Source organism: Mus caroli, unplaced genomic scaffold (assembly GCF_978045245.1).
Source record: "Mus caroli unplaced genomic scaffold, Mus_caroli_1 scaffold_1, whole genome shotgun sequence".
NCBI classification, from domain to species: domain Eukaryota; kingdom Metazoa; phylum Chordata; class Mammalia; order Rodentia; family Muridae; genus Mus; species Mus caroli.
In genome coordinates this window covers 161961964-161976832 of record NW_028227256.1, presented here as the reverse complement: position 1 = coordinate 161976832, position 14869 = coordinate 161961964, and the positions used below count along the sequence as shown (strand labels likewise).

Here is a 14869-nt window from a genome sequence, read left to right as displayed (position 1 = left end):
ATACTATCACACATTTTTTAGTATTTTTAGCATTTAGAAATATTGCTTCACTGTCCCATTAATAATAATACCCTGCTTCCTCTTGCCCCCAAACCCAACACTAAGATTTTCCCCATTTCCTTCTAAAAGATTTCATTTCCTTAAACGTTAAAACATTTACTCCGGATGGGGACAGGTGGAACTTTGAGGTTTTTTTCACAAATATCTTCACTTATGATCAAGTATTTGGATACCGTGCATATTCTGCATTCAGTTTTGCTTCTAAATCATAAAACAATCCTAAATTGAGTATTACACAATATGCATTTGGATTTCAAAACCAATTGTAATGAACTATAGGGCCACTTGAGTGCTACAAAAGTTAAGATAGGCTCAGAGCATAGTGGTCCACACCTGCAATCCCGGCACTCAAAGCAGAGGCAGGAGGATTCTTAAGTTCAAGGACAACCTAGGCTACATAGAAAGACCCCCATATCACAAAAACAAAACTAACAATCACAAGACTAAACTATTCTCTCAGCATTTTCCAATTCTTGTAAAATACACGTCAAGAGTTTATGTGAATGAACTCTTATATATGTAATATATTAATATAAATTTATATAAATATATATTTAAACATATGAAGGTCATAGGATTATAGTATATAAAACATTTACAATGATAATTCTAAAACAAGTCTAAAACTATCAGGGACTTTTATGCACATAATAGAATTAAGTGTAGAAAAGCTATAGTATCTTTCCATGGTACTAACAGGTAATATTTGTTCTACACTATATCACCACCATTTAAATCCAACTTTGACAAGTAGAATTTTGGATAAAGCCTTGATAGACTTGAGTCATTCTTCAAGCCTTACGGAACATTCTGTTGAGAGATGTGTGTATTACATTTATTTTATGGTGGGCACGTGGGGTATGCTTTCCACTGTGCATTGAGATGGTCAGTGGACAACTGTGGGAGCCTGTTCTCTTTTCTACCATGTGGAGCTCAGGGATTGAACTTAGGTCATCAGACTTGGTGGCAAATGTCTTTACCCACAGACATCTCGCTGTCCCTCTTTTGCAATATTTTAAATGATCATGGGAACTATAAAAAGAAATGTGTGGCTTTCTGGGTAGAAATGTTGAAGTGATTTAGAGGTAGAACAGCTTCCTCATTGATCAGCCTGAGGCACTGACAACGAGATGACACCACACATTCAACACTGTGAGAGACATTTATTTTGTGTTTGTGTGAAAACAACATAAATTCAGCGTCACCAAAAGGCAAATCCTACTCCCACAACCTGGAGTGATGCCGAGACACGGGGCCCCTGGGAAACAACACACAACATTCTGGTGCCAGCAGCTTCACATGTAGTCTTTCCCGGGTAGCTTCAGTTGTAGTGGTCGGTGAAGCGGAAAGCCTTGGCTTCGGGTATGCTGTACAGGCTGCTCTGCAGCTGTTTGGAGCGGCGGGCTTCAAGCCGGAGCTGCCGGGCTCTCTCTTTGACAGCCTGCTGCTCAGCTATCTTCTCGATCTGTTTCCTTCTGAGCCATCTGTAGGAAGAGCAGGGTCAGACTGGTGCGTGTCATACACTGAGCTGCTCATCTACAAGCGTGGGGAACTAACCTTTCTGCAGTGAGATGGGGTCAAAACACAAGTGTTAAAGAATCAACTGAACATTTATAGGCTTAGTTCCCAGGCTCATTCAAGAAAGCATTTTACATCTGGGATCAAATAAATGCTTGAGATTAGATTTGTCTTGTGGTAAAGCTGATAACTTGCTTGGCTTGGTAGTAATCTAACTTACATGGAGTTACAAGTCCTAGCCCTTTTCCAAAATGATCATTTTTTAAGCAAACAACTACTTGCTACATCCCAATTAAGTTATTCCTCAAATCAGCATGCAAAACATTAGTTCAGTTAAAAACACTAGCAAGATGCAAAGCTGCTGCCTCAGGCTTCTTAGCAGGAAAACTCTAGAGCCCATGCTTCTAGGTGGAGAGAAAGGCCCTTCCTTAAAATGCAGAAGGAGCCTAAGCATGGAAGGGTAAAGGAAATCTAAGCATCAGAAGGAACTCAAGGAATTGAGTCCTTGCTTATTAAAGTAACGTAAGAACTAACTTTATACACATCTGTCTGGTATAGAAGTATATATGGGAGATGGGGAGAGAGAGAGAGATCCAGAAATAAACCCAAACAACTATTAGAATAAGAAAATCATACTTTTGGAGTCCTGAGTTGCATTTTACTTTAAGCAAATTAATTACATGTTATACAACTTTAGGAACAGTATGATCACAATGTATATTTTTATTGTAAATATATTTGCAAAGAAGTATTTAGAAGACAGGTATTCTAGTGCTAATAGTCATGATTAGATTTTTGGATAATGAAAATATAAATTTTCACTTTTATAATAAGAGGGTTAACATACAGAAGGGAAAAGAATGAAGGAGGGAGGGAACGAGGGACGGAGGGAGGGAGGAAGGGAGGGAGAGAGAGGGAGTGAGGAAGTTCACACAAGTGGAATCAACCTTTATTCTCCAACCTTCCTGAAGGCTAAAGCTCTGAAGTAGGGTCAGTATGCTCAGGACCAATGAGGTAACAGACACAGCAGGGGTGGGGCCAGCTTTTGAACACCTCAAGCCCCACTTTAACCTACTGTCGAAAGGCTCTCTCGCGGCCCTCTGTTCCTCTCAGGAAGAACAAGCACTCCTCTTGCTTTCTGAGTTCTTCTGTCTTCCTTTCTTTCATCTGCTCCTCGTGCTTTTTCTTAAGCCATAACCGAAAAGCTTGCTGTGGGTCTCTGTTCACTTGCTGAGTAGAAAACAAAGGGAGAGAGACTCACTGAACTCAGGGGAACTAAAGCAGCCTCTTGACGCTCCACAAGAACCAAGCCCCCAGCCAGGGTTTCCACACCAACTTCATGGCCTGCGTTCTGAGCGCTCCACCCAAATGCATCCCCATTCCTCTGTCAACACTGCTTATGCTCCTGTGAGGGAGCTTTCGTCCTGTTGAAGAAAGGGGATGGGCGTGATCAGGGGCACTTAGGGGCACTTAGCTGGCATGCTCAGTGGTCTGAGATCCACCTCCAGCGCCACCCCAGTACAAAGCAATTCATGGAGAAAGCAACAGCTGAGGTTTTCAAAGCTGACCTCTTTGACAAATCAAATATATTTTCCCCAAAGATACACGCATATAAAACAAAGAATGGAAGGAGTTGAGGGCTTTAGTTCCTGAAAGTTCCATGGAATATAGTTTATAAGCATGTAATTCACTGTATTATCTTTTTCTTAAATTCTAAGTTTTTCAGTTGACAGTATCCATCAGAAGATACTCAACTGCTAGGTATATCTTCAAGACTATTATTGGGCCTGAAGAAATGGCTCAGAGGATAAGAGCATTGGCTACTCTTTCTGAGGACCTAGGTTTGTCTCCCAGCACCCACATGGCAGCTTACAACCAACCATATGTATCTCCGGTTCCAGTGGCACCCACTGCCCTCTACCGGTCTCCACAGGCACTGCATACATGTGGTGAACAGACATGCAGACAAAACACCCATAGATAGAAAAATAAATATTAAACAAAACAATGAAACTATAATTATTGCTAAATGCACAATACCCTCATGATTTTGCATACCTTCTATATAGTATTTATCACTTAATAATTACCATTGAGTTTATTATTTTGGAAGTTCTTAATATTTATTTTTATTTATGTGTGTGTGCGTCTGTACATACACATATGTATAGGTGTCTGTGAAGCAAGAAAGGCATTAGCTTCCCTAGAGCTTTAGTTCCAGGCAGCTGTGAGTCCCTGACATCAGCACTGGGAACCACTCGGGTCCTCTGCAGCACTCTTTAGTGTTAAGCTACCTCTCCACCCTCTAGAAATTGTCTCTAAGACACAATGTCCTTATTTGGGTTGAAACTGTATTTCTGTGAATGAGACAGCACATGCACCTAATAAGCGACAGATAAACTGCTATATTGGATACATGACAACTTTAATCAATATTTCTTTGGTTTTAGAGTTTGTATTGGTTTTTTATATGCTACGGTCATCTGTAGGATCAACTTACTATTCACATCTGTTTCTGTTTTTTTTCAGCTGGGACACTGAAAGTTTTGCTCTAACAAAATAAATCCTGAAAATACCAATAATATTTGTAATAATTTTGAAAGTCCTAATTAGGTTTTCATGGAATTTTTATTAAAAGTGATTTTTAGGAATTCCTTTTTTTTTTTTTGGTCGTTTTAAGTTACATGTATTTGTGCAGATCTGTGTATGGGTATGCGCATATGTGTGTAGTGCCTGTATATAGCCAAAGCATCAGACACCTTGTAAGTCACAAGTAATCATAGGGCACATGTTGGTGCTGAGAAGTGAACCTAAGTTCTCTGAAAGAGCAACTGGTATTCTTAGCTACTGGGTTCCCTCTTCAGTCCTGATAAAAAAATAAACTTTGAGTGGCCACATTGGCCAAGGCAGCAGGAGGGCTAACTGCAGATCTTCTCCTCTCCATTAGTAAATACAAATCCAACCCTAGTCTCATCCCTAGCTGTGTAGTAGAGCCCTTCTCAGCCCCATTTCCAGAGAATCACACTGGATCCTCTCCGACAGCAGCCTCCATCACCACCTCATCCCTTTGTCTCAGCCACCGCCTCCCACAGGCACTCCCTGGGAAGCCATCAGCCATGCAGGCCAGGGAAGCTCTAGGCAATCTTCAGATCTTCACTCTCCCTCCTCTCCTCCAAATCCACTCGCCCAGTCTCATCTCCAACCCTGTAGCAGACCAACTGTGGTGCCTCTCCTCCCTCTTTGGCCTTCCTGGGTACTAGGCACACATGTGGTACACATCCATTCCTGCAGACACTCGTACACATAAGAAGAGTAAAGAAGGCAGACCAGCAGAGTTCACTGGAAAAGGGAAATGAGAGGGGACTTGAAGTTCTTATACCCATGCCAGGGAACACTGGCATCCCTTTTAACAAACCAGGGAGCTCTTTACCCTCCTAGTTCAGGAATCTGCGGAAGGCTTCACCACATGCTTATGGATTAGCCCAGCCCAGCCTCTCCCTCCGCACTTCCTACTCTTGAGGTGGAACAGGAAGTTCCAAGTCCTCATCAGGACTTGTGTCTATAGGTCAGTTCTCATCCAGAAGCCCCCTGAGAGCTAGCCCTTTAGAACCAGACACACAAGTCTCAGAGAACCTCAGGGATGAGGTACTCCCTGTCAGCAACTGGAACCAAAGACCAAATTCTACAACCAAAGACCCACCAAGCACGCCCACTCTTCCAGGATCTATACAGGATTTCAGGGGACCTCTGGGCAAAGAACTAAGGACAGAAACCAGTATTTATATCTGTCTTATTATATCACAAACACAAACAAGCAGGGATATTATTGATCTGAAGACAAACTGAGAAGATAAATCACACACAGCATTACTGCCCTGTGGCAAATATGTCACTCACACTGTTGTAAGAACTCGAAGTTGTTTTAAACTTGGGAGGATGATTGGACATGATAAATATTTTACTCTGAACACTCAGAAGTCTTACATCCTACTCTTTAAACCATCCCTGCAGAGTCTTGGTGTTCCGCACGATAATGTGCAGCTTTATTGAAGCACGTGTATGGCACAACATTGAAACCTATCTAATCCTACATGAGGAGTGAGTTCATTAACGGGGGAGAGAAGTTAGATAGTTAAAAGTGTTATCTAACAACCAAGGCCTAGAAAGATGTCCATGATAAAGGGAAAGCAACAAATTGAATTTCTGAAAATACATATGTAAAAGTTAAATTAAATAAAATGCTACCCAGAGTGGTTTCATTTTTATGTGTATGCATGTATGCCCAAGGCCTGGTATCTGATTCCCTGGAGCTACAGTTACAGGAGATTGTGAACCACCCAGTGTGGGTGATGGGAAGCAACCTTGAGCATTCTGAAAGAGCAGCCAGGGCTCCTAAAAGCTGAGCTATCCCTCCAGTCGCTGTATTTCAATTTTTAAAAATTAGGCGGTGCTGGAGAGATGACGCAGTGCTTAAGAGCTGTGGCTGCTCTCCCAGAGGACCTGGGTTGAATTCCCAGGACCCATACTGCAGCTCAGAGCTGTCATCAATCTCCAGGGGATCTGATGATGTCCTCTTCTGACCCCTCAGGTGGCAGGCACACACATGGTTCACAACATACTTGAAGGCAAAATACTCATACACATAAATAAAATCAATAAATATTTGGCATTTTAAATTTGAGAGATTTTACTTATGATTTCTATCTACTCTAAAGTGGCTGCAGTCTTGTCGGTTTATAAGGAGAAATTGTGTATGTTTTTCTACTTTGAATAGTAAGATTAAAATACCTTGAAAATATGAACTAATCATTTTTATTTTCTGTGCTAGAGAAGCTGAGTATCACTAGAATCGTCTGATTTGGGCAGTCTGAGGGGACTAGAGTCCTGTACATGGCACCCTCTGCTGGGGTGAGTTGGGTCATGTTTTCCTTCTGTAAAGAAGATGAGCCCCCAGCAGTTAAGAGCACTGCTGCTCTTCCAGAGGTCCTGAGTTCAATTCCCAGCAACCACATGCTGGCTCACAACCATCTGTAATGGGATCTGATGCCCTCTTCTGGTGTCTGAAGACACTGACAGTGTAATCACATACATAAAATAAATAAGTCTTCGAACACCCAAACGATGAGCCCCTGTGTGCGAGCTTGCTCTCCCAGCGCAGCCCACTCACTCTGCTGCTCATGTCTTCGATCTGCTTTGCCCGCTGAACTCTCCGCATTTCTATGACCTGCTCTCTTTTCTTCTGCAGCCATGCTTTAAACACCATCTCATTCTCCTTTTTCTTCTCATTCTCTTCCTCGAGTTTGCGCTGTTCCTCCTGTACAGGGGGAGAAAGGGCACGAGTGGGAGACTCATCAAGCCGGACGGGAGTCAGGAAGGTGTATTTGGACTTCTGAAATGAGGATCCCCCGTCTCAAAACTTTCCAAATGAAAACTACTCCTCTTTCAAATACAGGGAGGGGGGGCCTCTAATAACTTAAGAGGAGCAATGGAGTTCTTTGGAGCAGTTAAGCCAGAGAAGTGTATAGTTACATGGTGTTCATTACACGCATTGGGAACCATGTGTATCTTTTGTCTCCTCTTAGGTTACTCTTGGCACCAATTAACTAAATTACAACAATGCAAACAACAACACTTTCAAGAAGCACTATACATTGCTTGATCATTTTTCCATTGTTAAATTAGTTGTGATGATGGTACTGCAGTTATGATGGAAAATACTTCACTCACTTAGAAACGTGTGGGAAATGCATGAGGAAGACACGGAATGTGGCCTATGCCCTGTTTTAAATGTATGTTAACTAATGCTGGGGATGTAGTTCAGCAAGCTCACTTAGGAACCTGGGTTCTCGCCTCACAACAGCACAACACTACGATTAAAGCAGTAATTGAATAAATAAAATATTTTAACTTAAAAAATAAAAAAGAAATGGAGTAAAGAGACCAAAATTTGAGTCTGCTGATGATGATAGAAGAGTCAGCTGTAATTTTATAGGAATTTTTAAATTTTCTATTAAAATGTTTTCCAGGTTATTTATGCTTAAAAACCAGCATTTTTGCTATCAGAGGCACACTTAGCGACTTGGCTAACTATTTAAAAAAAATGAAACTGTATCTTAATTATTCAGCTACTGTTATAAAAAGAAGTTATCTAAACTTGAAGGAAGTTGCTTACATCCATTCTGCAGAACTGTCAGGTAGTCACTGGTAGGCAGAGAACACGAGCGTAGTGGGACAGCAGAAAGCCACACGTTAGCTGTGAGCCAGACTCTCTGAGATCATACTGCATCATCTTGGGCAAGGCATCTGACCTGTTCCTCAAAGGTCTCAGCATTTGAGATTCCGGAGGGATTTAGAGACTGTCAGCGTGGACACGAGGCTCTGCTCCCCACCCCCAGCAGAGATGATGGAACCAAGAGCTTTGGGCATGTTAGGCACCGCTCTACCACCCAGCTGCAGCCTCAATCCATAACTGCAATCCCAGAAATCAAGGAATTATACACACGGAAGACATATGAGGTGCACACAACCACAGCAATGGTGATGCAAGCTGACCTGTCGCCTACTTTGTGCCTTCACTTTGTCACATAAGATTTGAGTCTCACCTATCGCATAGCACTTGCCTTCAAATCTCACGTTTAAGGCAAGTCATGTCTGAGAACGGTCTGGGTCTAACACAGAGGTTCTATTATCTTTTGTGATGTCTACAAGAAATGATAAAGGTAATGGCAGTGCCCCAGCCCTCAACATTTACCCCAGCGATTTAACAACATGAGAGTCAGTCCGAGACGACAACTCCTGGTATTTTGAGCCATTCCTGTCTTGTGGCACTGCTCAAACCTGAAATGCACTCTTCTCCCCACACCATGCCCGCCTGCCTTCTTACCTCCCTCTTGAGCTTTTCACGCTTTCGTTCCAGCTGTTTTTGGAGTTCCTTCTGTCGTGGTGAAAGACAGTATGTTGAGGTCACTGGAGAGACACCTGCTGACTGTATCCTGTGATTGGATCTCCTGGTTTTTTTAGTTACATCTGGGTTGGCAGCAGAGCTTGGACGATTCTTGGGGTTGGGGAGTAGCTGAGGGACCTGAGCCAATGGCTCTCCTGCTGGAGAGAGAGGCATGACATGAACCTTTGCTTCAGACTCTTCTTTCTTGATACCACCAACAGACGGGTTGGGAGCCCTGAGCGGCAACTGGGAGGATTCATGTTCCACACTATTAGCACTGCTAATGGGGGGCAGAAAGCCCTGACTCTCAATGTCCTGCAGATTCATAAGTTCAAACTTTCCATCTCTCTCCACCAGTATCTTCCTATCATTTTCTTCACAGCTGCCATCGGTAACTGACACGAGCACACTCTCTTGTTCTAAGTCACCAGAAATACATAACTGGGACAGTTTCCCAGACATATTGGTCTCGTTTTCTAAGAGAGCTTTACAAGTATCACTGTCTTCTAATGGTGGGACTTCCAGATCAACCAACTTGTCTTTGAACTTCAGTTTTCGCTCCCTCTTATCATTCACAGGTTCTTGAGTCTGAAGAAGCTTGTTAGCCTCTATAATTTTCTCCATAATGTATCTCCTTACTTCCTCATCCTCTTCGTCCTCCAGGTCTTTCTGGTTTTCTGGTTTGGAATCCTGGAAGGAGTTCTCACTGTCTGAGTCTGATATGGGATCCAACGGCTGAATACTTGGGACAGAAATGAAATCATTCCTTCTGGGCAAGGCGTCATCCTTTGGAGAGTTCTCTGGATCAGAGAGCTGTTGGCCAAGTTCTGTTTCTGTTTCATTCTCTTTTAATACCTGGTCAAGATCATCTTCCTTCTTGCAAGCCATCTTTAAAGCAAACAAAAGAAAACAAAAACAAACACATAAGTTTACTGTCCAGCACAATTAAAATTCTATTCATTTACTTGGGGGACAGGTGAATGGATTGCTTTTTGTGTTCATGTGGTTCATTTTATACACAGGGCAATTTAGGTGCTTCTGGCCTACACTGTACTCATAACATTACAGCCCATCTTTCTGAGCACCTCTGAGAAATACGGGGGAAACAGTGAGTCCTCATTATTGTCACTATGACTCTATGGCCTTGCCCTCCACAGCTTGACCTACTGCAGCTGCAGCAAGGGTCCAGCTTCACCTCTCCAGAAATCTCTGCCTCTACTTGCACTGGGTGCTTCCTGGGCACGTGACACTCCTTTTATGGTCACCTAGGCAACGCTTCACTGTTGTCAGTTTTTCAAATATCCTACTGCATTTTTTTTTTCTCCACCATGTAACAAACCAAGATGGAGTTAAGTTTGTAAAACCCACTGCCTTCATTTCCTCAAATTCCCTCTGTTCAACTCCCTGGAATCTAAATGATTCCTCTTATTGCTTTCCTTCCAAAGACATCTCAGTCAACATCCCAGGCATATTTCTTGTTAGTCCCTCACATATTCACACTAATGTCTCCACACACAAATTATATATGAATATATGCCGTGTGTGTGTGTGTGTGTGTGTGTGTGTGTATGTGTGTGTGTGTGTGTGTGTGTGATAGGAAGAGCCAGGAAAGGATCATATTTCCTGACTTCTCCCTCCATGTATCTGATTACCACACAGGTCCCTGGTTAATTACAGCTCAAATCAGCCCTTTATTTTTTCACTATCTTCACTACTCTCACATGTTAATTTTGTCTTAAGGTTTCAACTATTAACTGGGAGGTTATATTTTTAAAAGATTTATTTGTATTAAAAGTATAAACCTGGGCCTGGAGGAATGGCTCAGCAGTTAAGAGCATTGGCTATTCTTCGAAGATCCTGAGTTCAATTCCCAGCAACCACATGGTGGCTCACAACCATCTGTAGTGAGAACCCATGCCCTCTTCTGGTGTGTCTGAAGACAGTGACAGCATATTCACATAAAATAAATAAATCAATCTTTTTAAAAAAGTATAAACCCATGTTATTTTTTTACATTTTCAACTTGGATGCACTAAATCATGTTACTTATTTACTTAGATTAAAATTTCATTATTGTTTGAGCTTTGTTTAAATGAATTTTCATTCCCATCCTGTCATTCACCCAAACATTAAAACACAGTGTCTAAACCATCCAATGTCCAAGACAAGGATAACGATATTTGTTCAATAGACAATAAATAAATAAATAAATAAATAAATAAATAAAATGCTGTGACGTTTAGACGAGACAGCAGGAGTGAAAACCTTCACAGCGATAAAATGCCTTCCTGATGTGAGGGCCAAGCATTCTATTGGCACAGTTACCATGCGTGTTATTGATGGATGTAGTTTCCTTGCATGCTATGGATGTAGTTTCCTTGCATGCTATTGACGTAACTGCCATGCATTCTATTGGTACTGTACACATACCTCTATTATGCTGCCATTACTTTTTTCTTTATCATTGATCAACCACTCCAAGTCCTTTTCAAAGTCATCTTCATATTCTTCACTCTCTTTTGAATCAATATCTTTATCTTCATCCATTGTTCCACTTATCAATGAATAATGCTATAAGATTTTAAAAGCCAAAGGTATGGGTTAAGCCAGTTGAGAGGTGGGGTGGGCACGGAAAGCTGCGTTGCCAGGTAAGCTAATTACCACCCAGAAGCACGTAAGAGGAAGTGGGCAGAGTAGACGTGTTTGTACATACCCGCCAGTGGCAACACATCTCCATAGCACACAGCCCTGACAACCCTTCTACCTATCCCCAACCCTCCCAACCACAATCCAGGAGATCTCTAAGTTAGTAAGAGCGTGGAGCTTGGAACAAGATTCCTCCATCTCCTGCCAAATAGTAAAACTGTTCTTCAACAGACAATGCAGTTTACACCCTGTTCTTAGTGTTAGTTTTTAGCCACTTGGATACATAAGGAGTCAGTTAACTAGATAGTAATCATTACTAAAATATTCATTGTATTCTTTCCAGATATTGTTTTTTAAAAAAGATTTATTTATTTATTATATGTGAGTACACTGTGGCTGTCTTCAGAAACCCCAAAAGAGGGCATCAAATCTCATTACGGATGGTTGTGAGCCACCATGTGGTTGTGGGATTTGAACTCAAGACCTTTAGAAGAGCAGTCAGTGCTCTTAACCACTGAGCCATCTCTCCAGCCCCTCCAGGTATTTTTTTTAAGCTAAAAATATAAAACAGGCCTTCTTGACAAACACAAATGTAAGGCTTCAATAACTTCTCAATTAGAAGTTATTTTGAGGTGACTTGGATAAACCAACATCTACCTTCAAGACATACTAGATTCCTTACACTCTCTGCCTACCCACCAGTGAAAATGATTACACTATGAATGACACAGAATAAAATCAAATTTGCCTTAAGACAAAAGGCAGGTAAAAACCACACTGGTTTTCACACTCACTATTCCATGGTATCATTAGCTCTCTTTTCACAGAAGGGATGCTGAAATTACGATGTTTAACTTGCTGCTAGAAGAAAACTTTTCTAGAACTAACTCCTCAGAGTCTTATATCAAACATAATTCTGAGCTCATAAATAATAAGAATGAAATAGTTCATACTTCTGAGCTCCTAAAATATCAATTACATGAAAGCTAAAATGCTAAATTCAAAACCAGAACCAATAACAAATAAAAATATGTCACATATATTTAAGGCCTAATAAAATCACACAAATATAAGTTTTAAAAGGGCACAGGCAAAGTAAATGAAAAATAAATGAAGTTGGATCAAATCTGAAGTGTAATTGAATTTCTACAGCTCCAAAAGAAACATCTAGACTGCTTCTAGCGTAAACAAGCAACATAAACATGAACTCCTGTTGCCAAGCCCTGTAAGCCTTTCAAATGAGTCACAGGCTATTCAACCCTTTGGCTTCCTAACCATCACCACCAGGGCACTGCTCACATGATACACATGTCAACACACTAGAATAAAATGATATCTTCCATGAACCGCATTTCTTAGCATTTCCTATTTTATTACTATGATTTTTTTAAACATATAAAATGTAAAGTTTATCATCAATTAAAAAAAAATCTCTGTAAGTGCTTTTGGCCAGATCAATAGTAAACTGCAGTGGCAGAAATTAGTTCCTTCCACTTAAGTGTGTGAAAAATTCTCAGGGTCTGAAGACCTTGCAATGTAGCTCCGAACCTCGGGCATAGATGCACATTATATTTGGTATCTTTCTCACAAGATTAAAAATATTTAAAAAATACTTTAACCTGATACTTCTATTTCACCCTTACATATATAATCTTTTAAACAATATTTGTTGAAACACCTAGAACCAAAAGAATAAACAGTAAGGAGAAAAACCTTTCCATATAAAAAAAGCATTTAGCAAAAAAACAAAAACAAAAACAAAACAAACAAACAAACAAAAAACACCTTATTTTAAAAAGCAGTTAAGCAAACTTCCACAACACTATGAAACTATCTGGTCCATCCTTCCTGCTGCATCCCAATAAATCTGTGGTGTTAGGAAATACTTTTTTAATTACCATCGGTTACAAGCTCTGACAAGAATATTTAACAAAATTTTGGATTCGTACTGAACAGCTGAAGCACCAACGGAATGGATATAGCATTCTATGTGTGGAAGCTAACATTTCAGGAGTGATTTCTTCCACGCAAGCTACCTTTCATAGTCTTAAACTCTGAGAAGGGAAATGATAGGACAAAAACTCTAAGCGTCTAAGCCGTCCTCTGAGGGGCTCTCCTTGTGCATGGTGAAGTGACGCTGTGCGGGGCTGGGGAGATCCTGGGGCTTCTCCCCGGAGGAGGGCTCGCTTCAGCCGCCTCCCTGCCACCTCGCCCCGACGTTTATCCTCTCCCTGCTCCTGCCACCTGTCTGCGTGTCCTTCCCTCCTCTCCCGCTAAGTCCCCTCCTGCCTGTGGAAGATGCAGCGGCTGGGGTCACAGAGATGGCCGCAGGAGCTCTCTTCTCCTTTCCTAAGCTCTGACAACGAGGCAACGGTGACACCCCGGGGCCTGCTCCTGAAGCACCCAGCACCCGGGTGCCATGGCAACAGCGCGCCTCTGAGGCCTTCTTCCGGACTTCCCACTACTGAGGCGGGGTAGGGTCGCGCGCAGGCGCAGAACGGATCCCCGCGAACACCTGCGCCTTACATCCGGTCAGCGTTTCCAAGACCCGGAAGGCTCGCATCCCCTTTGGTTTTCTGCCTTGGATGTGGATTTTGTATACCGGTAGTCAGATTTTTAATTTGTTGCCAAAACTTAACAATAAAAGTGCATTTCTGTGTTCATTTTCCTCAAGTGAATATTAAAAGATAGCAGTTGTTAATTGTTAATTGCTGTTTTGACCCCCAGCTTAAAGAAATTATAGCCAAAATTGTATTTACAGAAAGGAGTTATGAAAGAAAATAGAACTTTAGTTCCAGCATTCAAACCTATCAAGAAAGGCAACTACAGTTTTCCCATAACTTCCCTTAATACCTTTGGGGATAATAGGAAAATAAGAGAACATTCAGATTGTGGTGATAGATAATAGGCCAGCCATGAAGAGCTCACAGAGTGTAAATAGAAGGGCAATATAACATAGGTACAAATTCATCTAAAAAAGGGTGGATCGAGGAGAGATTAATATATAAGCCAATATATATTAATATATTAACCTCTCCTCGATTATATATATCTTTATATATATAAAGAGTTTACTCCAGAGCTTACTTTTGAAAAATAGTATAAATTATGGGAGACAGGCTAGGCATTACACATGGAGATGATAGCTTGTGGGAAGACAGGCATCAACTTGTTTTGTTGACTCAAAATATACCAGATAGGGTGCAGCATAAATCAAAACCTTATGCCTCACTGCCTGGTAGCAATTACATGCATAACTTGGAAACCAACAATGTGATCTGGGGATAAACATTGTCATGTCTCATTTCCATGCAAAAATATTCATGGCAGTCATTCCTAGGAAACTGTGAGTTCCCTTTCAAGTAGAGACTGGGTTTAGACATTTACAAGCCTCCAGCCATATAGCCATTTAAATGTTTGATGGATAGTTCTTGAGTTCCTTAGGCTAAGGAACTAACTGTAATATTTACAAGCTTGGTGAGGGAGGATAAGGAAGGTTACTGAAGGAAGCGTGGTTTTGATCATCAGAGATGAGAGAGGAAAATACCTCGAAAACAGGACATTTTAGAAAGTTCATGATCAAGACATAGAATAACGAGATGTATCATGAGTGTTCAAGACTTACCCGCAGGGGAGGAAGGAATGAGAGGGGTTATGTCACACTTTATGCAGGCACATCATTTAATGCCCGCCTCTTCTCTC

At 41.3% G+C, this 14869-nt stretch overlaps 1 protein-coding gene across 1 annotated transcript; it reads right to left on the bottom strand.

Annotated features, from left to right (window-relative positions):
* Positions 1–1203: 1203 nt before the first annotated feature.
* On the bottom strand, positions 1204–13623 carry Ccdc181 (coiled-coil domain containing 181). Its single transcript, XM_021163150.2, has 6 exons — positions 13457–13623; positions 10952–11092; positions 8462–9409; positions 6746–6892; positions 2654–2808; positions 1204–1544 (listed from the first exon to the last, which is right to left on the bottom strand). Exons 2-6 carry the CDS (start codon positions 11066–11068, stop codon positions 1382–1384), a joined length of 1530 nt encoding a protein of 509 aa, XP_021018809.1. The 5' UTR covers positions 11069–11092; positions 13457–13623; the 3' UTR covers positions 1204–1381.
* Positions 13624–14869: the final 1246 nt, after the last annotated feature.

Bases quoted from the DNA above. Each gene is read 5' to 3' on its own strand.
- Ccdc181 (XM_021163150.2), bottom strand. From the start codon at position 11,068: ATGGATGAAGATAAAGATATTGATTCAAAAGAGAGTGAAGAATATGAA. The intron at 6,893-8,461 runs GTAAGAAGGCAG...CCCCCTGTACAG, and splicing joins GTGAAAAGCTCAAGAGGGAG to GAGGAACAGCGCAAACTCGA. The intron at 1,545-2,653 runs GTAGGTTAAAGT...CTCTTCCTACAG, and splicing joins CGCGAGAGAGCCTTTCGACA to ATGGCTCAGAAGGAAACAGA.